The 24801-nt window shown below is 34.7% G+C and overlaps 1 protein-coding gene across 1 annotated transcript in view; it reads right to left on the bottom strand.

Moving 5' to 3' along the window:
• KIF20B (kinesin family member 20B) overlaps positions 1 to 24801 on the bottom strand; it is a 68005-nt gene that overhangs the window by 40678 nt on the left and 2526 nt on the right. Inside the window, exons 2-17 of the mRNA XM_031651922.1 lie at positions 23384 to 23531; positions 19551 to 19637; positions 19343 to 19459; positions 18748 to 18886; positions 17662 to 17846; positions 14734 to 14770; positions 13648 to 13875; positions 12287 to 12398; positions 11339 to 11410; positions 11110 to 11256; positions 9971 to 10133; positions 9138 to 9425; positions 4424 to 4563; positions 3335 to 3473; positions 1965 to 2193; positions 583 to 623 (exon numbers count right to left, since the gene is read on the bottom strand). Coding sequence (XP_031507782.1) covers positions 583 to 623; positions 1965 to 2193; positions 3335 to 3473; positions 4424 to 4563; positions 9138 to 9425; positions 9971 to 10133; positions 11110 to 11256; positions 11339 to 11410; positions 12287 to 12398; positions 13648 to 13875; positions 14734 to 14770; positions 17662 to 17846; positions 18748 to 18886; positions 19343 to 19459; positions 19551 to 19637; positions 23384 to 23530 — 2271 coding nt within the window. The 5' untranslated portion in view covers position 23531. The remainder of the gene's footprint in view (positions 1 to 582; positions 624 to 1964; positions 2194 to 3334; positions 3474 to 4423; positions 4564 to 9137; positions 9426 to 9970; positions 10134 to 11109; positions 11257 to 11338; positions 11411 to 12286; positions 12399 to 13647; positions 13876 to 14733; positions 14771 to 17661; positions 17847 to 18747; positions 18887 to 19342; positions 19460 to 19550; positions 19638 to 23383; positions 23532 to 24801) is intronic.

Raw genomic sequence — 24801 nt, forward strand, 5'->3', positions numbered from 1 at the left:
CATGTCAGCTGGGGCAAGTTACATCATAAAGTTGCTCTAACATTTAAATGAGTTAATAAAAAGCACTTAAAAGAGTATCTGGTAAATGGTAAGTGTTCTATAAATACATATATAAAGTAACAGTCTAAAGAGCTTCCAAACAAGTTGGTTTGGTTTCGTTTTAAATTTAGGAAGATTATGGGAAATTCTTTATTTTCTATTTTATATAGCTTAATATAATTGGTACAACTAGTGTCTACTATTAAGTAGAAAAAATACTAGATAGAAATTGTATAAACAGTAGGTGTAATGTCTTCTAAGTACATTTTAGTTCTTTAAATACTGGATATTAGATACCAAGATCTTGAATTATTTTTCTCTTATCATATTTTAAAATATTCAGCTTTTTGAAAGGATAAATGTAAGTTGAAATAAGAAGACTCAAGCCAGAACACAGAAAAAATAACAGAAGAAAACTATTCCCCATGTATACCAAGAGACTATATTACTGTTTATTTTTTAAAATAAACACATCTAGTCATCATTCATACTCCTTTGTTAATTAAATACCTTATCAAGACAAAATAAAACTTAAAGCATTACCTTATTAGATGTTTCAAGCTCTTGAATCAATGAATCTGTTTCTGAAAAAGTAAAGAATTTTGAAAATAAATATCTAAGCATCTGAAAATATGTATCACTGAATAACTATGAAACATATGCTGCTGTAGTGACACTTTACTGTCACATTCAATAAAAAGGATTTTGATAGCACTAAATGCACACCCTACTCATTAAAAAAAAATCTGCTAATTCAACCACAACAGGGTAATGTTTCAGAAAAAGCCACTTCTAAAACTCAGGATAAAAATAGGTAGCATATGCTAAATAGTAAAGAACTGGCATAACGTCAGAGAAGAAAAGGAGCTAGTGCCTTCTTAGTACATTTCATAATGCAGAGGCACCACTTACATGTTATTTTCTACCCATCTTGTTTCACACAAAAAAGGACAGAGCAGTTATTGCAACTAATTCTTAAAATGCAGATATTACAAACAATTTTATTTACGCATATAAAATGCCCTCAGCATGGTGGCACATGTCTGTAATGCAAGTTACTCAGGAGACTGAGGTGGAAGGATCACTTGAGCCCAGGAGGTGGAAACTGCAGTGAGCCATGATCATGATCATGTCTCTCCACTCCAGCCTGGGTGACAGAGTGAGACCCTGTCATTAAAAAAAAAAAAAAAAAAAAAAAGGAGGAAAGAAACAAAGAAAATGCCCTCCTAGTTAGAATCAGAATGAAGTATCAAACTAATAATCTACTTTAAACCACTCCACAGTAGTTACTCTCTCCCAAGAGTGAATCTTCTATACTGCAAAACTTCATCAAGCATATAGAACAATGCCAAGCACAGTATGGCTCATGCCTGTAATCCCAGCACTTTGGGAGGCTGAGGCAGGGAGGATTGCTTGAGCCTAGGAGTTCAAGACCAACCTGGGCAACATAGCAAGACCCCATCTCTACAAAAAAGAAAAAAAAAATATGCAGCCGCTGTGGTGGTACACACTTATGGTCCCAAGTATTCAGGAAGCTGAGGCAGGAGGAGGGATCGAGCCCAGGAGTAGAAGGCTGCAGTGAGCTGTGATGCCACTACTGCACTCCAGCCTTGGTGACAGAGTGAGACGCTGTCATTTAAAATTTACAGCTTTACTCATAAAGTTAACACTTTTTTGATTTTTTTGTTGTTGTTGAGAAGCTCATTTTCTAATAATACTGGTCTAAAATAAATGAAGGTCAAAAAATATTTTTAGTAGTAAATTACTACAAAGTCATACAAACGGTAAAATATTAAAATATGTTAACTAGATGAAAGAATTTTCTGGTCACTATGGTAAATGAGCTACATAAATCTCTTATACTTACCAAGAGTATTTTTTATGTGTTTACAATATCTGTATAGAGGTAAAATTTATCCACTTACCATTTTCTCTCTTTTTTAACTCTTCTTTCGTTTTGATTAATTCTTCTGTGGTTTTAGTTAATTCAGCTTTAATTTGATTAAACTTTAGTTCTAAACAAGCAATAGCTTCCTGGGGGTCAGGAAGAGATGCAATATATAAGTGAGCAATTTCAGCCTGTTTCTTAATATCAGCCACATTATCTTGAAGAGAATCAATAATATCTTCAAATCCTACATAATTATGTGTTTCCTAAAAATAGCAAAAACCACATGCCTAATATTAACAGTAGGGTTCACCGTTTACATGTGGCACCATCTAATTTAGACAGTTTTTTAAAAAAGCAAAAAATTCACCAACAGAAATTCTTTAAAATAAATTATATAGAAGCATTTCCAAATATGAAGAACCTGTGTTTCATTATTTATTTTCTGTTGTATGGATCATGAGGCATATTTTCTCATAAAAACAATGTTATAAACTGTGACAAGTCATTATAAAACAATTATGATTACCTAGTTCAGGTATAGTTTCAATTATATAATGAGACTTAAAAGGTTTTGTTGGGATGGTGCACAAAACAAACCTCCATTTTCACAACTCAGTCAATCCCAAACCATGTCAAGGATACATAAGGTTTTCTTGACAGCAGACGTCTGGACATCACTGTCACAGGCCCCTGAACTGAGTAATTAAAAAACAAAACAAAAAAAACAACTCCCCCAAAAAACTGATCAATTTCAGTTTCAGTGTCAAGTAGCAGAAAAGGATAATTTTTCTTATATTACAAGCAGAGAATAAGCTGAGCCCAGCGGCATGCACCTGTAATCTCAGCCACTTGGGAGGCTGGACAGGAAGACTGCTTGAAGCCAGGAATTCAAGATCAGCCTCGGCAACATGGCAAGACCCTATCTCTAAAACTATAATAAATAAATAAACTAATAAAATTTTAAAAGAGTAGGAAATGGTAGTTGCCCAGCAAGGGCAACCGTTTTTATATATAAACATTTTTGTTTTAAACAGAACAGCAAGTAAATCACGTCTTAGGTCTCTTATACCTTTAAAATATTTTTAATTTAAAAGTGAGACAAATCTGAGGGGGTTATTCTGTAATCAGGCAACAAAGAATCTATTTGCCTACAATACAATGATTCAAGCAATACCAAAATAAGATATAAATATAACAGAGGTACAAATTTTTCAATGACCAATCACTATATTTAAATTCTTGGTGCCTTATACTCCTAACAAAACATGCCTAATTATAATAAAGCTACACACTAAGCATTGTTTTAATTCTAAACTATCGCGATGTTTCTCATCATTGATGTGGTACACTAAACCCTGGTACCAAAACCTCCTTGGATATTTTTAAATACTTCAATTAACGTACTTCAGTTTCAACTTTTGTGGCACAAACGTCTTTCGTCGTTTCTTCTCGAGTGTCACATTTACCAACCAAATCCTTGAAGATAGCCAAACGACGTTCAGCATTTTCTTCTAATATCTCTCGTTCTTGAAGCAGAGTTTCCCTTCAGAATACAAATTAATTCCATCAAGAAACAGAAACGTAACTACTTTGTGTTTTCGTTTTAAACATTTAAGATTAAGTATATTCTGGATTAAAAGAAAATTTAGGCCAGGTACAGTGGTTCACGCCTGTAATCCCAGTAATTTGGGAGGTGGAGGTGGGTGGATCACTTCAGGCCAGGAGTTTGAAACCAGCCTGGCCAACATGGCAAAACCCTGTCTCTACTAAAAACACAAAAATTAGCCAGGCGTGGTGGTGTGCACCTGTAATCCAAGCTACTCAGGAGGCTAAGGCAGGAGAGGCTAAGGCAGAAGAACTGCTTGAACCCAGGAGGCGCAGGTTCCAGTGAGTCAAGATCGCACCACTGAATTCCAGCTTGGGTGATAGAGCAAGACTCCGTCTCAAAAAATAAACATTAAAGTTAAAATTAAAAAAAAAAAAAGAGAGAGAGAGAAAATTTAAATAGACATGCATGGGATTAGTAACAGCTATATTCTTTTCTTTTTTTTTTTTTTCCTCTGAGACAGAGTCTTGCTCTGTCACCCAGGCTGGAGTGCAGTGACACATTCTCAGCTCACTGTAACCTGCACCTCCCAGGTTTAAGAGATTCTTGTTTCTCAGCCTCCCAAGCAGCTGGGACTTCAAGCACACACCAGTGTGTCCCAGCTAATTTTCCTATTTTTAGCAGAGACAAGGTTTCACCATGTTGGTCAGGCTAGTCTTGACCTCCTGACCTTAAGTGATCCGCCAACCTAGGCCTCTCAAAATGCGGGGATTACAGGCATGAGCCACCACACCAGACCAATAACAGCTGTTTTCTAGCTTGCATAAAGAGATCAGAATTCAGAAGCCATCTAATATAAAAACAAGTAAATGAAGTAAAAAAAAAAAAAATCTAAAAAAGTAAATAAAATTCTCCATTTTTAACTGGACATGAAAGAAATAACTTACTTAAAGTCAGCTTCCCGTTGAGCCCAATATTGAGTAAACTCCTGTGTAACTTCTTCTCGAATTTTAAATTCCAAGGTTAACTTTTCCTTTTTTTCATTTATCAGTTTTTTTTTCAAGTCTTCTATTAAGTCCAACAGTTTCTATAACATGTAAATGATAAAATTCTTATAAAAGAATAAATATATCCCAAGAGAAATACCGTCCAACTGTCCAAAAAATAAAACTTTTCATTTAGTCAATTATAATTATGTGTCCTTTTTAATAGTGATAATGTTCTCACTGAAAATTATATGCTTGCAGAGATTCATTAATCTGAAAAATCAGGTTGGCCTCTCCATATTTAAGAAATAGACCTTTGGTAACTGAAATGTCTCACCGTCTACCCATACTAAGAAAAGAAGTAAAGTTAATTTGAGCATTTATTATCTATCAAGAACTACTCTGGCAAGTTCCATATTTGCTTCATTTAATCCACACAACTTTCTGTGAGCTTGGTATCATCCATATTTCATAGGTGGGAAGCCTAACCATCAGATATCTGGTAAGTGCTAAAGGTTGAGTTTAAAAGTGGCCTGTAAAAGTCTAAAGCCCAAGGATTGTACACAGCAGAGAAGTTGCTAAGAACACCCACTTACTAATCTGTCAAAGAAAGATGTTACATAAACTTATCTTATTAGGCTTTATAACTATGCAGATGTCAACAGCAATTCTATAGCCTTTGAAACACATACATAATCATGAGAAATGTATAATATGTAAATAAAGCAATAAATAAAACACTTAACATGGGACCATTATTCAACATAAATTGTAGCATTAACAGCTACATATTCTTTTTAATGCTTCTAATTTAAGTTACTCAACAACAAATTAAATAATAAACTCTAAGCTACAGATCTTCCAAGGTATCAACTTTATATTTGAAAACAGTTCTATAGATATCCTAACTTCGAAACTCTGCCTCCAAGAATTCATACTGAAGAAATAATTATAATATAACCCTACGTTCTGGCTGTATGAATGCTGATCAGTGTTGTTGTTTTGCGGTAGTAGTGTTTAAATAAAGAAAAAGTGAACCCAACTAAACCAACCTTAAGGGATTGGTTTAATTACGGTACTATCATACAGCAAACTATTATAATCAATGATGATAACCTACATTAATAATTCATGGGCCGAGCGCGGTGGCTCATGCCTGTAATCCCAGCACTTTGGGAGGCTGAGGCGGGCGGATCACGAGGACAGGAGATCGAAATCATCCTGGCTAACGTGGCGAAACCTCGCCTCTACTAAAAAATAAAAAAAATTAGCTGGGCAAGGTGGCGGACGCCTGCAGTACCAGCTACTCAGGAGGCTGAGGCAGGAGAATGGCGTGAACCTGGGAGGCGGAGCTTGCAGTGAGCTGAGATCGCCCCAGTGCACTCCAGCCTGGGCGACAGAGCGAGACTCGTCTCAAAAAAATAAAAATTAAATTAAAAAATTCATACTTTTCACAACTTATTTTTATATAAAGAATACCAGGTTACAAAACAGTAATATATAATAAAAATCTATTAACGTGAGTGGTAGATTTGAAAGATATCTATATTTAAATTTTCTTTTTCACTCTACTATAAATATATAACACTGTTTTAATAATTTTAAACTACACACTTTCTGTGTAAAACAATAAATAATAACTATTGAAGGAGAAATCAGAATGCACGTGGAAAAACTTTCAGAAGTTTATTTTTTTTGAGACGAAGTCTCTCTCTGTCGCCCAGGCTGGAGTGCAGTGGTGCGATCTCGACTCCCCGCAAGCTCCGCCTCCCGGGCTCACGCCATTCTTCTGCCTCAGTCTCCCCACTAGCTGGGACTACAGGCGCCTGCCACCATGCCTGGCTAATTTTTTGTATTTTTAGTAGAGACGGGGTTTTGCTGTGTTAGCCAGGATGGTCTCAATCTCCTGACCTCATGATCTGCCCGCCTAGGCCTCCCAAAGTGCTGGGATTACAGGCGTGAGCTGTGAGCCACCGCACTCAGCCAGAAGTTTAATAGTTTTCAATAATTAGATTTTATCATTGTTAGCATCTGATAAAGTTTTTGCTGAAAAAATTCAGGCTGGTTATTATAGCTAAATGAATTTAAGTATATATATATGCTAATATCAAGGTATTCTATAATGGTTTTTAGAAGTCCCAATCCTTTGATTAAAATGTGAATAAAGGGCTGGGCACATTGACCCACATCTGTAATCCCAGCGCTTTGCAAGGCAGGAGGATTGCCTGAGCTCAAAATTTCAAGATCAGCCTGGACAATAGAGCAAGGCCTTGTGTCTACAAAAAATTTTTAAAAATTAGTTAGGGGTGGTGGCATGCGTCTGCAGTCCTAGCTACTCAGGAGGCTGAGGCAAGAGGATCACTTGAGCCCAGGATTTCCAAGCAGCAGTGAGCCATAACTATACTATCGCACTCCAGCCTGGGCAACAGAGCAAGACTTTGTCTCTAGAAGAAAACAAATAAAGCATGCCAACACCTAATCATGTTGATTTTTAAATGTCAAATATTAAACAACATTTTGATGAATTTCCTTAAAATACCTAGCCAATCAGATAAGCATTTACACTATATAATCTATCATAAACTATAGCATTAAATATTTTTCTCTAGTAGTTTCAGAAATTTTACTAACCAACATTATAAAAAATTTCAACTTTGAGATGGAAAAAAAAATAAAACTGGGTTTTTTGGTTTGTTTCTTTAAGACAAGGTCTCACTCTGTCACCCAGGCCAGAGTGCAGTGGTGCAGTGATGGCTCACTGCTGCCTAGAAATCCTGGACTCAAGCACTCTTCCCACTGCAGCCTCCCAAGTAGCTGGGACTACATGAGTGCGTCATCATGCCTGGCTAATTCTTTTTAATTTTTTTGTAGAGATGGGGTCTCACTATGTTGCCCAGGCTGGTTTTGAAGTCCTGAGCTCAAGCAATCCTCCTACCTCAGCTTCCCAAAGTGCTGGAATTACAGGTGTGAGCCACTATACCAGCCAAACTAGACTATTAATGGCTCCTTTCGTCCCTGAGGAGGTACTATTTAATACATTACAAAAGCCCAAGTAACAAGGTCTAATCACATCGTTACCAGATAAAGTGGGACTTGTACTACATCTGAAGCTATCATTCTTGTTTCCAAACATATGTTCAATAATCGCTTTCAGGGACATGAAGGTAAATTATTAAAATGAGAGTATTTAGCCCAATACGTCATCAATCTACTAATACTTCTGCAATCCAAAAAAGTACTGATTTGTGATATGTCAACAACATTAAAGCACACCCATGAAGACAGGTCTACTAGTGTTTCTAGGACACTGGTAAGAGGACTCCATGTATACTCATGGAGTTATGGCCAATTAAAGAGGGGATTAGGTGGCCAGGTAAGGTGGCTCATGCCTGTAATCCCAGCACTTTGGGAGGCCGAGGCAGGCAATCACAAGGTCAGGAGTTCGAGACCAGCCTGGCCAACATGGTGAAACCCCGTCTCCACTAAAGATACAAAAAAACTTAACTGGGTATGGCTGCGCATGCCTATAATCCCAGCTACTCAGGAGGTTAAGGGAGGAGAATCACTTGAACCCAGGAGGTGGAGGTTGCAGTGAGCCGAGATTGTGTCATTGCATTCTAGCCTGGGCAACAGGGCAAGACGCTCTCTCAAAAATAAATAAAAAAATAAATATATACACACACATACACACACACACACTATAATTGGACAGAAGCTGAAAAAACAACTGTTGTATCTTATTTATCATAATAAGATGACAAACAATTACTGTTTTTGAAGATATGGGATCACAGGTACTTGGCAGATATTTTTAGCACTTGTACTTGAGACTGCAAAATAAAAGTCTGATGGAATACATAAAATCACTTAGTGAAAGGATACTCACATGGTCTATAAGTATCACCCCATAGATAACATGCTTTTGCAATAAAGATCTGAAATACTGTATCTAAACCAAGTGAGCAAAACTTAGCATCTCTAAGAATGGAAAAATCAGACATCATGTGGCTCTCAGTGTGATGCAACGGAAAATTTACAACTTAACCTACATAAAAAGCTTCCCTAATGTATTAAACCTAAGTGATGAAGAAATAATCAAACAAATCTAGATTGCAGGTATTCTATGAGAAAACTAGGACCCACTTTTCAAAAATGTCAGTGCTAGATTAGAAATAATTAAAGAAACACAATAATCAAAAGCAATTTGTTAACTCTGGCTGTTGACAAAAACAAAGTGGCAATAAAGAACATATCAGGAACACTGGAGAAATCTCAATACAAACAGTATATGAGGTTATATTAGTGTATCAATGTTGAATTTCTTGGGTATGAAAATTTCATGGTGATCATGACAAAAATGCCCATGTTATTAAAAAAATATGTTCAACTATTTAGATGTAAGGTGTCATTATGTCTGGATCTTATTTTCAAATTGTACAGAGCAAAAGATGTGTATTTGCATACTCATAAAATGGTAACTGGAGAATCCAGGTGAAGGATAAATGAGTATTCATTGTACTAGTCTTTCTACAGGTTTGAAATTTTTCAAAATATAAAATTGAACACAAAAACTTCAGTGTATTGCCGAAAAAAACTGAAGAGAGAGAGCCTTAAGATTTAACCTTAACTTCAGAATAAGAAGACAAGCATAGAAGTATGAGTTCTTAATACATACTCTTTTCTCCTCGTGGCTAATGAAAGCCTTATTTTCCTCTAATGTTTTATCTAGATCTTCATCAATAAGTTTAGTTTCCACATTTTGAGTTTCTTCAGAGTTTTCTAGCTCCTCAACTAAATCCTCGTCTTCCATCAAATCTTCCAGACTATTTTCCCATGAAATGGTGGCTCTTTTTACATTTAATATTTTATTATTTGAATTATTGTCTAGTGATACATCTTGAGAAGATCTGACAGGTCCAAATAATTTCTCTTGAGAGGAATTTAAAGTGTCTGGGACACAAACCTGTTAAAATATTCAATGTGACTTTTAAAACAGAAAAGACAAGAACTGTCCACTAGAAAATGATTATTTTATAAATTTAAGTCAAATGAAAACTCAAGTGTTAAAGGAAAAACTATTCAAACAAACATACAAACAGGAATCACCATCCCTAAATGAACATTCTGATAGGAAAAAAGCTACTTACACATGCAAACTAGAGGAAAAAATCTATCTTCCTGGGCTAAGTTCTCAGTATTAATCTTAGTAGAGTGTTTTCTAATTACCCAGAAGTACCAAATGAACAAGATAAATGGCAGAGCAGACAATTCATTCCAAAAATACTCATTAATTTGTAATTGATGTTTATTATTAACTCTTATTACTAAAGGTCATTTTAATCCTAGCATGGGCAACTTTCAATCCTTTCTCATGTCTTCCTACTTGGTCAAATATTTACCTTTTTAATTTTCAATTATTTCCTAGGCTTACAGTATTAAGTACAACATATTTATTTCAAGAAAAAGTATTAATATTCTAAGAAGAAGCTTAATAAAATAAATATTTACTTTTTGTGCAATGGCTGAGAACTTCAATACATTGAGTGTTTCATCATAGGCTAAATAACATTGGCTGATGTTGACAATCATACATATTTTCCCTTTACCATTAAAAAAACTTTGAAAATAGTGAGTCAGTTTACTTTCCCGGAAAGGCACATGCTGTTGAAACCTATGGAAAAAATTTTCAGAAAACAGTGTAAGTTAAAACACATCTCATGAAGTCGGGGTGCTGACAAATTTTACAAAGAAATAATTAAGCCACCTATCATGAAATTAAACTTTAGGGTAGCGATTAGTTCCAGATGTAATAGTCCTTCTCAGTTTTCATTTTATCTTTTCTTGCTTGTTTTTGTTTTTGTTTTGAGACAGGGTCCAGCTCGGTTGCCCAGACTGGAGTACAGTGGCACTCACAACTTACTGCAGCCTCAATCTCTTAGGCTCAAGCGATCCTCTCGCCTCTGCCTCCAGGTTAGCAGGGATTATGGGCGCCTGCCACCACATCTGGTTAATTTTTTATTTTTATTTTTAGTAGAGATGAGGCTGGTCTTAAACTGCCGGGCTCAAGCAATCCTCCTGCCTTGGCCTCCAGAAGTGCCGGGATTACAGGCATAAGCCACCATGCCTGGCTATTTGTTTTAACTGCTGCTACTTACTAACAATAATTCACTATGTAAAATATAAAGAAAACCACATTTAACTGGGTTATGTTCTCTAGTATAGAGCAAGTATATAAGAGATGTCATGAAACACCCTAAGTAGAAATGGTGAAGGCTGATTTATATTTACTCAGCCTAAAATGCTAATACATACAAAAATCTATTGCATCTAGAACCACACACAATGTACTAATAAGAAAAAGGTGGTTTTAGATCCTAAACCAGCATTAGAAGCTTCTCATTTACAGTGTCTATTGGTACAGATTTGCCATAGAAAATACTGACTTTACTTGATGGGTTACTGGCATCAACTGACACTTCTATCATTGTCTTTAATCCAAGATCTCTTAAGCACTTGAATCACAATCTATACACAGTCATTACATAAGAAGCAGGTTAAAAATCAAAAAAGAACTTTCTAAAAACAAAAAATTTGAAAGTTTAAATACTATAATATTTAATAAGCTAATAACACTTTCAGAAACTTACTTTGACTTTTCACTATTCTTCAAGACGTTAATACACTTTCCCAGAGTCAATAAAGAAGTGTTGATATTCCCAGTCTCTCTTAACCTTTCACCTTCATTCTGTGTCTTCATAGTTCGTTCTGAACCAGCAAGATCACATAAAGATAATCTGAATTAAGAAAAGAAAAATTACTTTAAAAGTTCTTCAAAACAATTACAAATAATTACAATTTAAAGAATATTCAACTTACTCACTGACTCGAATTACACGAGACATTTCAGAATCTTCAATCTGTAATATTTTAATAGTGAATACGCTGTGACTGAAATACAAAGATCAAATGTTATCATTTTAATTTCTGCATTCTAAATAGGAGAGACAAGTATTCAAATCAACCTTATTTATACCCTAGTATTAACTATAGTCCACCATCGCATTTTCCAATTAGCTGTTAGATATTTCAACCCAGTGTTCTACTGTCACTTATATACCCAAACGCCTAAAATCACCTTTTGCCTAGCTCTAAATTCCTCAAATTACCTCCTGACAGTTCAACTTCTACTAACAGTATCATTTATAACAAAGTCACAATTTGTTTGAAAAGATAGTATTAGTTAACACGGTATTATATATAGCTAATACTCTGAATACACACGAAAGCAAAGCATATATTTGACCTATAGATCCAGATCTTGTATTGTCCCATGCCCAACTGACTATGGGAACAGGGCTCCTTCTCTCTTAAGAAAAAGCCTGCTTTAATTATCTCACTGCTTAAACTTATTTCCTTTGCCTCTCATCCCCCAAACCCATCAAAACATATTTCCTTAACCCCTTGAGATTTTACCCTCACTGAGTATATTTATATAGTATTCAGGGGATAAGTGAGAAAGACCCAGAGAAAAGGCCCACCATTATTACCAACTCCAAAAATACTGAGCTTAGATACTGACATAAAGAAAAAGTAACAATACCTCAGAGACTTCCTATAAATTAATAAACCTGTCAGGACAGGAAACAGTATTGATAAACGTGTTTAGTGTTACTCTGTTTACCAAATGTTTTTTATGCCTTATAAATTTATTTAACAGATGAGAACCTACTGCCCACTTTAATGTAAAATTAGTTGTGTTTAAATTAGCATAGAATACCATACCATCGGTGATTCAAGTTTACTCTTACAGAGTTTATTCTTTACCTCCTACTGGAAGCATTATTCAGTTTTGTGAAGGCAACACTCTGGTGCTTTATTCCTAGTTTTAAAAGTCTATAGGCTTCTTTGGAATCAGATACTTGAATCCATTGTAGATCTTTAAAAAATAAAGAGGATATATATTAATTTATTGAGACAAAGAATGTGCTCTACAATGCAATCTCTTTGGAAGTCTTTTCCTAGTGACATATAATGAGATCTTCCTTCTGACAACACATCCTAGCTGGAGTCAACTCAGTTATTTCAGGTTACACCAGAGGGGAAGATTATAACAATGTTCAATGTAATTTAAATTACACAAACACACAAAGTAAATGTTTGTCAACAGAGTCTGCCAAACGGAAAATTAAATACAGTAACAATTCCTTAGAATTAGACACTCAGGGAAAAAAAGAGAGGCAAAATACAGTACAGACTAAACCTGTAAAATTACCTAGTTATTAAACACTGAAGATTGTAATTTATTAGTGAATCATAAAATCAGATTTATTGAATAATGACCAGTATTTTAATTGTTTTTTATTTTTTATTTTTTATTTTTGGAGACAGGGTCTCACTCTGTTGCCCAGCCTGGAGTGCAAAAGTGTGACCGTTGGCTCTCTACAGCCTTGACCTCCTAGGCTCAAGTGATCCTCCTGCCTCAGCCTCCTGAGTAGATGGGACTAAAGATGCATACCACCATGCCAGGCTAATTTTTGTATTTTTTGTAGAGATGGCGTTTTGCCATGTTGCCCAAGCTGGTCTCGAATTCCTGAGCTCAAGTGATCCACCCACCTCAGCCTCCCAAAGTGCTGGGATCACAAGTGTGAGCCACTGCATCTGGCCAGCATTTTACAGAAATGACAAAGAATATAGAAAATATCACAGTGCATTCCTTGTAGTAGAAGTATAATTAAGGAAATTTTTCGTTGTAAATATTACATATGTATATATATACATGCATGTAGGTACTGAGTCATGATGTTATTAATATGTATTTCCTACTGTTAATTGTTTTAAAAGATTAGAAAAAACACTCTGGAAGGATAGTAACATTTCATAGCTGCAAAATTTGGACACTGTTACAAAGTAGGAGAATAACGTGAATATAATCATACATAGCTTTTCCCATCACCACAAATTCAATTAATGATACTCAAGCAAATACAATACCAAAATAGACCCCTTTATATTCAAGTTTAATAAATACACCAAAACATACTTCCAAAACACAAAATTACCTTCTTCTCTTAATGTTAATAATTAGCATTACAATTTTCAATTTTCTATTTGCTTTAGTCTTACAGCTAGCACAAAGCCCAAGGAGAGAACTTCGGAACAATAAAATAAAAATATTCAGAGCATACCTTTTATAAAAGAATAGCCCTTTACATCTTGGGAAAGGCGCAGCATCTTTCTCTTTTGGAATTTAGATGATACAGGAACAAACAAGTCATAAATATATTCATTGTAAATTTCAAAGAAAGAAACCCACACAGAAAATTTTATATTATTAGCCATATTCAAGCTGGCTTGTTCACAATCTTTTATGGATTCTTCAAACTCTGAGATATTCAAAGAGTTAGTTAAACTTCCTACAAAAAAAAAAAGAAAAAACAATAATCACAAAAGTAAGCAACTGACTAAAAATGTGACAAAAGTACAGATCGATTCCCAGACTTGAAAAACCAAGTATGCTTAATCTTTTGACCATCTATGTTAAACACTTTTTGGAACAAAGGAAGATGTAAATAATATTTGGAGTAACCAGAGTTAGACTACTCCCTATCATTCCTTTCTTTTTCAAAATATGTTAATGAACCAACAGAAATTAAATGTAAAGGACAAAGAAAAACAAAACTGTCTTTCAAATTCAATATTAAAGTTGTAACCAGTAAAAGGGGTATCTGTAATATTTAATACAAACAAAACATTACAATGACTGACATTTCATATAAATATGTATCATTTTCCAGGTATTACCGACTATGTCATTACAGAAAGTAAATCCTTAGTAACCAAAGAAGAGGTCTATAGAAAAAAAATAAACACAATGTATAAACAATTTTTTTTTTTTTTTTGAGACAGAGTCTCACTCTGTCCTCAGGCTGGAGTGCAGTGGCGCAATCTCGGCTCACTGCAACCTCCACCCTCTGAGTTCAAGTATTCTCCTGCTTCAGCCTTCCGGGTAGCTAGGACTACAGGCCCACGCCACCATGCCCAGCCAATTTTTTTATTTTTACTAGAGACGAGGTTTCACCATGTTGGCCAGGACCTCATGATCCACCCGCCTCGGCCTCCCGAAGTGCTGGGATTACAGGCGTGAGCCACCACGCCTGGCCTAAAAATTTTTTAATAATAAAAATAAAACATTAGAAGTGATTTAAAAATTAAAAGCTTTTCAAATGTACTTTAATCAATATATCAAAGATAGGTGAGCAATGAAACCTTACCATAAAGAGTATCATCACCGTCATTATGCATAGTAACCTAAAATAGAAAGATTGTTTTAAAAGAATTTAAAAAAATTTTCATTAAGGTTAAATAATCAAGATATTAATTACCTATCCAAATAAGTCACTACCAAATCACAACCTTTCATCCATCCAATTCAATGAATTCTTTAATTTTTCCCAGTTAAATAATATAGTTTCACGGGAAAATACAGAGAACTAAGAAAAATATTATCATGTATAATCCCTGCCACTCTGGTTGGTTACTATTAATATTTTAATATATTCCCCTTCTACAGTTTTCCCCACACTTATGTTGTAAGCTTTTTCTCCTTATAATTAAAAATTGTTTACAACAGTTGATGGCTATATAACTCATGTGAAATGACTTAATTATTCCCTTATTATTAAACATTTAAATTATTCAAGTTTTGCCAAATATCTTTCTGTATTTTCTTCTGCATTCTAATTATTTCCTTAGAAACAGAAATAAACCCATTTCCTTGGAGTATATACCTAAAACTGAACTGGAGGATGAAAAGATATAAAATATTTTAATGTTCTCACTCTTAACATAGTATTGCCAATTTGCTTTCTAGAACCATTTACAATGTATGAAAGTACATGATCTGATTTTTTTTTAACGTTTTAATCATTTCATAGGCAAAACAGTATCATGTTTTAACTGGATAACTTGTTAGAATTTTTTCTTTTTTTCTTTTTTTTTGAGACAGAGTCTTGCTCTGTCACCCAGGCTGGAATGTAGTGGCACAATCTCAGCTCACTGCAACCTCCACCTCTGGGGTTCAAGAGATTCTCGTGCCTCAGCCTCCCAAGTAGCTGAGGCTACAGGTGTGAGTCACCACGCCCAGCTAATGTTTTGTATTTTTAATAGGGACAGGGTTTCGCCATGTTGGCCAGGCTGGTCTCGAACTCCTGGTCTCAAGTGATCTGCCTGCCTCAGCCTCCCAAAGTTCTCAGATTACAGGCATGAGCCACCATGCTCAGTGAAAAAATTTTTTTCATTATTAATGATTCTAATTTCCTTTATGAATTGGCTATGGAGTTATCCACCAATCTCCATAAATTTTGTTAAAATACAATGTTACTTTCAGAGACCATAGTCATAGACTCAACTTTGAACTCCACTGGTAACACACTTTTTACTGCCTTAAAACCCTGGTTTCTAAATGTTTTAAAAAAGAAAAATTCGCATTAATAGGTTAAAAATATTTACAAAAACAATTAGTAGTTTTTAACAGCCTTGAATAGAATAATGTTTGAAAATATACTACAAAATCCAGAAGGCACAAGAGGAATAAACAGACCAGTATAACTTCATTTTTTAAAGTTGATATGGTACCACCTTCTATAAAATAATTCCTCCTCACAGTATTTTACATATGTATTTATTGTCAGTCTCCATGAGGGCAGTACCATTTGTCCTCAAAACTGAAAATATTGCCTGGAAAAAAAATAGGTGACTGAATAAAATTTGTTGAGTAGATGAATACTGAAAAACACAATGGGCCAGGCTTGGCAGCTCAAACATGTAATCTCAACACTTTGGAAGGCCAAGGGAGGGGGATCTCTTGAGACCAAGAGTTCAAGTCCAGCCTAGGCAACATACCAAGACTCCATTTCTACAAAAAAAATCAAAACAGCCAGGAGCAGTGGCATGCCCCATAGTTCCAGCTACTCAGAGGAGGTTGAGGCAGGAGAACCACTTGTGTCCAGGAGTTCAAGACAGCAGTGAGCTATGATCATACACCACTATACTCCAGCCTGGAGGACAAAGGAAGATCTTGTCTCTAAAAACTAAAAAAAGGAAGAAAAAAAAAAGAAAAACACAATGGGGGCAGGGGAGAAACAAGCAATAAGCCAGAAAATTTGCAACCCATACAGTAATACAATAATAATGTATTCATTTTTTAAATACATTTTAATAAATCAGTAAACAAGTCATACAATACTAGAGAAATGGACAAAGAATGTACGTGACAAATCACAGGAAAAAATTCTAAGATGTACTAATCACCTAATTTACCATTAAAGAAATATAAAGTAAGCTCAAGTGAGCCATTTTTTACCTATCAAACCAGACATTATTAAATATCCAATCTTGGCCTGAGTTTGGGAAAATTAGCACCAAACATATTTGCAATGGAATGTTTCTTCACTGAAACAGTGTTCAAAATAGCAAAACATAGAAACAATACAAATGGCCATCAATGGAGACTTGGCTTTAAAAGCTGATTTAAAATTTAAAAAAAGAAGTTAAAGACATAACAGATAAAAGGTACATGATTTAAGGTTGGAAAAGTTTTAGGATATGCTAAATGAAATACCAAGTCACAGAATGGTAAGCATAGTAAGATCTCTTTTTTGTTTTAAAAAAAAAAAAAAACCTGTATCATACATATAAAGACAAAGGTATGAAGATATACACATCATATATACGTTTGTGTATATACAGATAGAAAGCTCTGCGTATGGATTTTATACAGAGAGAGAAAAGGCCCAAAAAAGATGCTTTCCAATCTATTAATAATTTTTTCTTTAGGAATGAAATTAAAGGAAACTTTTACTTTTTACTTCTCACATTCCCTATTTTAAATTTTGGGTACATATTACTTTCACAATTAAAAAACAGAATTTTAAAAAATCATTACATAAAAAGCACAATGCTGGCTCTACAACAATCAAAAAAGATTTCAGAACCATTTACATTTGTATTGTTTAAACATTCTTGCTGTTGGTACAAATAGAAAAGATGTCTTCAAACTTTAAGCTTTATTTTTCTCGAAAAAATAAATAATAAAAAACACTAACACCACAAAACAGATTCCAATATATGTTGAAACAATCTAAAGGGTTTATAAGAAGTCAGGAATTGTACATATTTTACATACTAAAATATTTTCATACCTCTTTAATTTGCCGAAGCAATGCACTTTTGCCAGCAATTTCTTCTTTCTCTTGTTCTGGTGATAACCGTAAGTACTCTCTGGATCTATGTGGTTTAAGGTTCATCTTTGTATACAGTCTTTCTTGAAGACTATCAAATAATACATTGAAAGTTCGAGGCAGAATGCCCATATTTTCTTCTGTGCCTGCAAAAGGAATTTTTGTGTTGCACTTTCTCAGTCTACTAGGAAAGAGGAAACTTTCCTTGTTTATTAAAGCTCCTTTTATACTACCAATAGGCAAGAGTCAACAATTAAAATGAAAATGTTAGAAGGTGAGGATTACTCAGTTTTCCATCACTTTGTTATTCACTGTAGGTAATTACCAACATTTTATTGACTATTATTCTGATGTAAACCTGAAATTTTACATTCAGATAATGCAACCATATTAAGATTTGTAATCACCCATAACCACAAACTATAAAAGTAAAATGAAATATAAAATTTCTTCTGGTCATTTATGCTTAATTCTCTGTATCACATCAATACTTTTTATGGATTTTAATCATCATCTAAATCTCTATCAATGGGTATTTTTACAAATGAATTAAATAAATTTGAATTAAAAGCCAATAGCAAGGCCAGGCATGGTGGCGCTTGCCTGCAATCCAAGCACCTTGGGAGACCAAGGTGGGCAGATCACCTGAGGTCAGGAGTTTGAGACTAGCCTACCCAAAATGGTGAACCCTCATTTCTACAAAAATATAAAAATTAGCTTGGCAAAATATAAAAAACTGGTGGCGCACGCCTGTAGTCCCAGCCACTTGGGAAGCTCAGTAGCTGAGGCAGGAGAGTCGTTTGAACCCAGGAAGCAGAGGTTGCAGTGAGCCGAGATCACACCACTGCACGCCAGCCTGGGCGACAGAGTGAGACTGTCTCCAGAAAAAAAACCAACAGCAATACATAATCAATATGCTAGTACTATTAAAAATAGAGCAAACACATACTAGGTAATACCGACATAACTACATGTATGTATTATAAAAATACTGAGTGATTATTACTGCTTCCTTATCCTTTCCAACCAAAATAAAACAATATTTACCTTGAAATGTGTATGTTTTTCCTGAATTGGTTAGCCCGTAAGTAAAAATCAGACGACTTTGTCCTTTCAAGAGGTCTTTTACTGGTTGCATAATGCAACCCTGAAAGAATTCCTTCTGTGTAGTTGCTGGGCCAAAAACCTAAGCAAGTATTTTTTTAAAAGTATTTTTAGAAAATTCAAGTTAATATTAATAGTACGTTCCAACCCAACACACTGTTTAAAAATTTTAAAGATTCATTCTTAAAACAGGTGCCATATCCCCACTCCCACAAATACATTTGATAGTTTTACTACCAGAAAGTTTTCAAGATAGAAATCTGTACCAAGGAATCAAGTATTCACCTAAGTTTTGAAAAGAATATTTCTTAAAAATATATTAATAATAATTTTAACACTACAGTGATCTGTTTACATCCAATTATATATTTCCAGACCTGAGATTTGAGTCTTATCCTTAAGGAAAAAATACTAGAACCTAAAATCTAAGTTGCATAAGCACAAAATGTATAGTTCACTATATATAATTATATAGCAATTTAGCCTAAGCCAAGTCTCTTTATCTTTAAAACAAAAAACAAAAACACTTCAGTTTTACCTTGGAAAAACTGAATTTCTGGGCCATCTGCCCCGAGCTTTTCTCACTTAACCGACCAAGGATGCATTGAGGCTCTTTCAGCACAACAGTCTGTGAATCCAGAATATGCACACAGCCCTAGAATACATACCCCCAATAAATAAAAACTAGTATTTTGCCAATTTAAAAGAAAGTAAAATATTAAAATTCTATTAAATTCAACACAAACCTCAGACTCATGTTCTTTTTCTGACTGTGTAAATGGTCTTATTCGAAGACAAACCTGGAGATAATCTTTAGATTCGAAACTGTTTGCCTTAAAAAAATAAAGGAGAACAATATTGTGTTTTTGAAAGATATGGCTTTTCAGAGACCATCTTTCCTTAACATAGCTAATTTTTACATAATAATCTGAGATCATAAAGAATTTCTAAGCAGTCACTATCCGGCTTTTAATCATGTTAGAAAAACTCAACCAATCTATTTAAATAAAAACAAAATACACCAAAAAAGATCCAATTTCCTCCATCTCCTGTATTTATACGTGAAGTTTACAAAAAGCCTTTATTCCACAAAAGCCTAATATAATTAATGAGGCCCTAAGTCTTTGGAAAATATAACTCCAGAATAAATCAAAAGTAACTAGAATATTCTATTATTCAAATGCTCAATTCCATGAGGCATTCAGAATTTTTTTTACTATGTATCATTCTCCTTGTTACTTTTTCTGAGGAAGAAACGTGCGTAGAAAATATAATTTTAAAGAAATGTTTTAACTTTTAAAAAATAAAAATAAAAAGGAAACAACTACTTGACAAATGCAACTTAACCAAAACAGACATAACTAGAAAATCTGAATAACCCAATTTCTATTAAGCAAATTGAATCCATTTTCAAACTAAATAATGACACACAAAAAAAATCCAGGCCCTAGTAGTTTAACGGTAAATTCTATCAAACATTTTAGAAAATAATCAGCCCAGGAGTGGTGACTCACGCCTGTAATCCCAACGCTTTGGTAGGCTGAGGCGGGTGGATCACCTGAGGTCAGGAGTTCAAGACCAACCTGACCAACATGGAGAAACCCCATTTCAACTAAAAATACAAAATTAGCCAGGCATGGATTAGCCAGCCATGGTGGCGCATGCCAGTAATCCCAGCTGCTCGGGAGGATGAGGCAGGAGAATCGCTTGAACCTGGGAGGCCGAGATTGCGGTGAGCCGAGATGGCTCCACTGCACTCCAGCCTGGGCAACAAGAGCGAAACTCCAACTCAAAAAAAACCCACACAAATTGTACATAAACTCTTTAAGAAAATACAGGAAGAGAAAATATCTTAACTAATTTTGAGTTTGACATAACCTGAATAACACAACTGACAAAGATAGCCTCAGAAAAAAATTAGAAAACAAAATAGCACATTAAGATATACGCAAAACTTCCCACGCAAAATTTCCCACACAAAATACTAGCCAATATATAAAACAGGATAATAATATCTGACCAAGAATGGTTTATCCTAGGACTATAAAGTCAGTTTAACATTCAAAAATCAATCCAGGCAATTAACCACATTAAAAGAATAAATGAAGAGAAACTTTTATCTCTACAGATGGAAAAACAGCATTTGACAAAATCCAACGTCCATTTGTAATAAAAAATCTCAGCAGAGTGTAATGAAAGCAAACTTCCTCAACCTGATAAAGGGCACTTACAAAAAATCTATAGCTAACAACACACTTAACAGGAAAGACTCAATCTAAGATAAGTAGCAAAATGAGTAATAAGAAGATTTCTGCTTCCCCACTTCCAGTAACACTGTATTAAAGGTTCTAGCTGGTGTAGTTGGGCGTGAGAGGGGAAAGGAAATGGGGGAAGAAAAAAGGAGGGGTAAGGGAAAGAAAAAGAAAGGGAAGAGAAAAGGAAAGGAAAAAGGTAAAAGGGAAGGGAAGAAGAGAAAGAAAGAAAGACGGGGAGGGGAAAGAAGGGGAAAGAAAAGGAAAAGAAAAATGGAAGAAAAAAAAGGAAATGAAAAGACAAAAGTCATCCAAATTGGAAAAGAAAAAACAAAATTTTCTTTATTTAGAAACAACATGAACATACGCATACAAAATCCAACAAATCTACAAAAAATTAACGCATACGAACAGAATGCTAATCAGAGGTTACTTGGAGGTGTGATGGGAGGGAGGACTTACAAGGAGCCTCAAGGAAACTTTTGAGGGTAATGGATATACTCATTAGCTTGACTTTGGTGACAGTTACACAAGTGTATGCATATGTCAAAACTTATCAAACTGCATATTTGAAATATATGCAGTTTTTCATTATGCCTAAATAAAGCAACTAAAAATATTATTTACAATAGCATCAAATAACATAAAATGTGTATAAATATATTTGACAAAAGACACGAAAGGCCTCTACACTGACAAGTAAAAAATACCGCTGAGACATTAAAGACCTAAATAAAATGAAGAATACCATGTTCATGGATTAAAACTCAGTATTGTCAAGATGTTAATTCTCTCCAAACTGATCCACAGATTTAACGCAAACTCAATCAAAAATCCCAAGATGCTGCCTTGTACAAACTGGTAAGCTGATTCTAAAATTTATGAATATGCAAAGGACCTAGAAAAGCCAAAATTTTCCTAGAAAAGCAAAATTGGAGAATTCACACTACCTAATTTCAAGAATCATTATAAACCTACAGAAATAGATGGTGTTGTGTTGGAATAAGGACAAATAGGTCAAAGGAAGAGAATAAAATCCAGAAATAGCTACACATATACAGTCATTTGTAAAGGCACCAGAACAATGGGGAAAGTCTTTTCAATAGATAATGCTGAAATAACTATTTATGTAGTTCAAAAAATGTATGGAAGCTAAAACGAAAAAGAAAAAAGTTAACCTGGGTCCCTGTATCAACTGCACACACAAACTGTTCAAAATGAACCATAGATATAACTGCTCAAATGAAAACTATAAAATTTCTAGAAAAAGTAAGACAAAAACTTCGGGGAAGGCAAAAGTTTCTTAAAGAGAACACACACACACAAATTCACCAAAAAAGAAAAACAAATGTTAAATTGAATGCCTTTAAATTTTAAAACATCTGATCAAGACACTATTAACCTGACAAAGGATTTGTATACACAAAGATTTCTCACACAACACTAATGAAACAACCTAATTTAAATGGGAAAAAGACCTGAAGAGACACTTTACAAAGAAAGTAGAAAAATGGCCAAGAATACTTGAAAGAGTGCTCATTAGAGCAAACTAAAACCAAAACAGGATACCATTACACATCCACTAGAAATAAAGATTTACATTATCAAGTGTTGGCAAAGAGGTAGAAGCACTGGAACCTACACACATTGCTGGTGCTGGAACAGCCACTTTGAAAAACAGTTTTGTAGTTACTCATAAAGTTAAACTTACACAGTTTGTATTCCTAGGTATTTACCAAAGAAAAATGAAAACGCAAGTCCACAAAAAGGCTTGCACAAGAATGTTCAGAGCGGCATTACTTATAATGGCCTCAAACTGTAAACTACCTAAACGTCCATCAAATGATAAATGGAAATGTGGCATATCTGAACAACAGACAACTACTTAGCAATAAAAAGGAAAAAACTACGATATATGATGCATGACAAATCTCAAAAACGTCATGCCAATCCAGGAGTCAATAAATTTTCTCTGTAAAAAGCTAGATAGCTAATATTTTAGGTTCTAGAGACCCTATAGTCTCTGTCACAACTACTCAACTCTGCCATGATAGTGCCACAACGGATGTAGTAAATAAATAAACCAAAAAGTACAATTGTGATGCAATAAAAATTTATTTATGGACAGTGATGTTTGAAATTCATATAATTTTTGTTATGCGATATTATTCCTATTTTGATTTTTCTTCCACTATTTAAAAATATAAAAACCATTCTTAGCTTGTATCTAAGTACAAAAACAGGTAATACAAAAATAGGCCATTGTTTGCCAACCCTTGCATTAGAAGGAGGCATGATAATCAACACAATACTTTTCTTGTACTTACCTCAGTGTTTGGAGCAACTAAGGAAAATTCATGAGACAGATCAAGCTTAATGCCATCAAAATTTATTTCTGAAGGCCTTGCAATTGGGTCAGCACTAAAAACATAAGATGGTCGAGGTACTCCCTCTTGATTAAAATTAGATTCCATTCTGCAAGAATAACAGTAACTTCTTTAACAACATTAGTAAGTCAGCATATAAACCACCCACACTTTCAAAAGTCTAGCCCACTACTTCCTCCCAAATAACTAGATTTTAGAAAAGAAAAGCATTACATTTCTTCATTTATAACACAATAGCCTACAGGAAAGACAAAATATCAAATTATATTTACAGACTCTGAATCTAATAATACTGAACACAGCCTACTATTTTCATATAATATCCATTCAAAGAGGTTTCATGAGTACAGGTAATCTGTAAAGATGGTATAAAACGTTTACTCTCTCCCTGAAATCCTCTCAAAACTCAAATAGTAAGGAGATCACAGAGTAAATTATAACCTTGTGTTCTCTACTTAGTGACTCCTGTAGAATGTTACTTATAGACTTTCTTTTAGCATTTAGAAGTTAAAACTCAGTTATCTGGGCCTGGCGTGGTGGCTCACGCCTGTAATCCCAGCACTTTGGGAGGCCAAGGGGGTGGGGGTGGATCACAAGGCCAGGAGTTCAAGACCAGCCTAGCCAAGATGGTGAAACCCCATCTCTACTAAAAATACAAAATAATTAGCCAGCCGTGGTGCCGGGCGCCTGTAATCCCAGCTACTCGAGAGGCTGAGGCAGAGAATTGCTTGAACCCCAGATGTGGAGGTTGCAGTGAGTCGAGATCGCGCCACTGCACTCAAGCCTGGGCGACAGAGAGAGACTCTGTCAAGGGGGGGAAAAAAAAAAACCCCGCTATCTGAAAGATTACTTTCAATTTCAAATTCAGGTAAAAAGTAAAATAATATATGTAAACACATTCAAAACAGTACCTGATACATCACAGGTTTTAAGTTAAATAGGAATAATGCATCAGTAAACTATTACAATTGAATTAAACATAAAATCACTAAACTAAAAGGTAAACTTAAGGATAACCTTAACTAAAAAATACTAACATTCTAATATTTACTGAGAATCTACTAGATGTACAATACCAGAGAGAGGGGGAGGACTCTGAGCTGTTTTTTGACAAGATTATAAAATATCCAGATCAGTGACTCCCAAACTAAGGTCCCTAGCTCAAGAAAGTAGTAACGAGCAAAACCCACAGGTATTATACAAAATGAACCAAAGATGGCCCTTGCATGATGGCCCTAAATTGTATACTTCTTCACAGCTGGTAGGGATCTGAGCTCAAACGCCCACTGGATCAAAGACCATAAATGTTTAAAATAAAAATTAAAAAGTCTATGGCCGGGAGCAGAGGCTCACACCTG

Source organism: Papio anubis, chromosome 11, assembly GCF_008728515.1.
Source record: "Papio anubis isolate 15944 chromosome 11, Panubis1.0, whole genome shotgun sequence".
Lineage (NCBI taxonomy): Eukaryota > Metazoa > Chordata > Mammalia > Primates > Cercopithecidae > Papio > Papio anubis.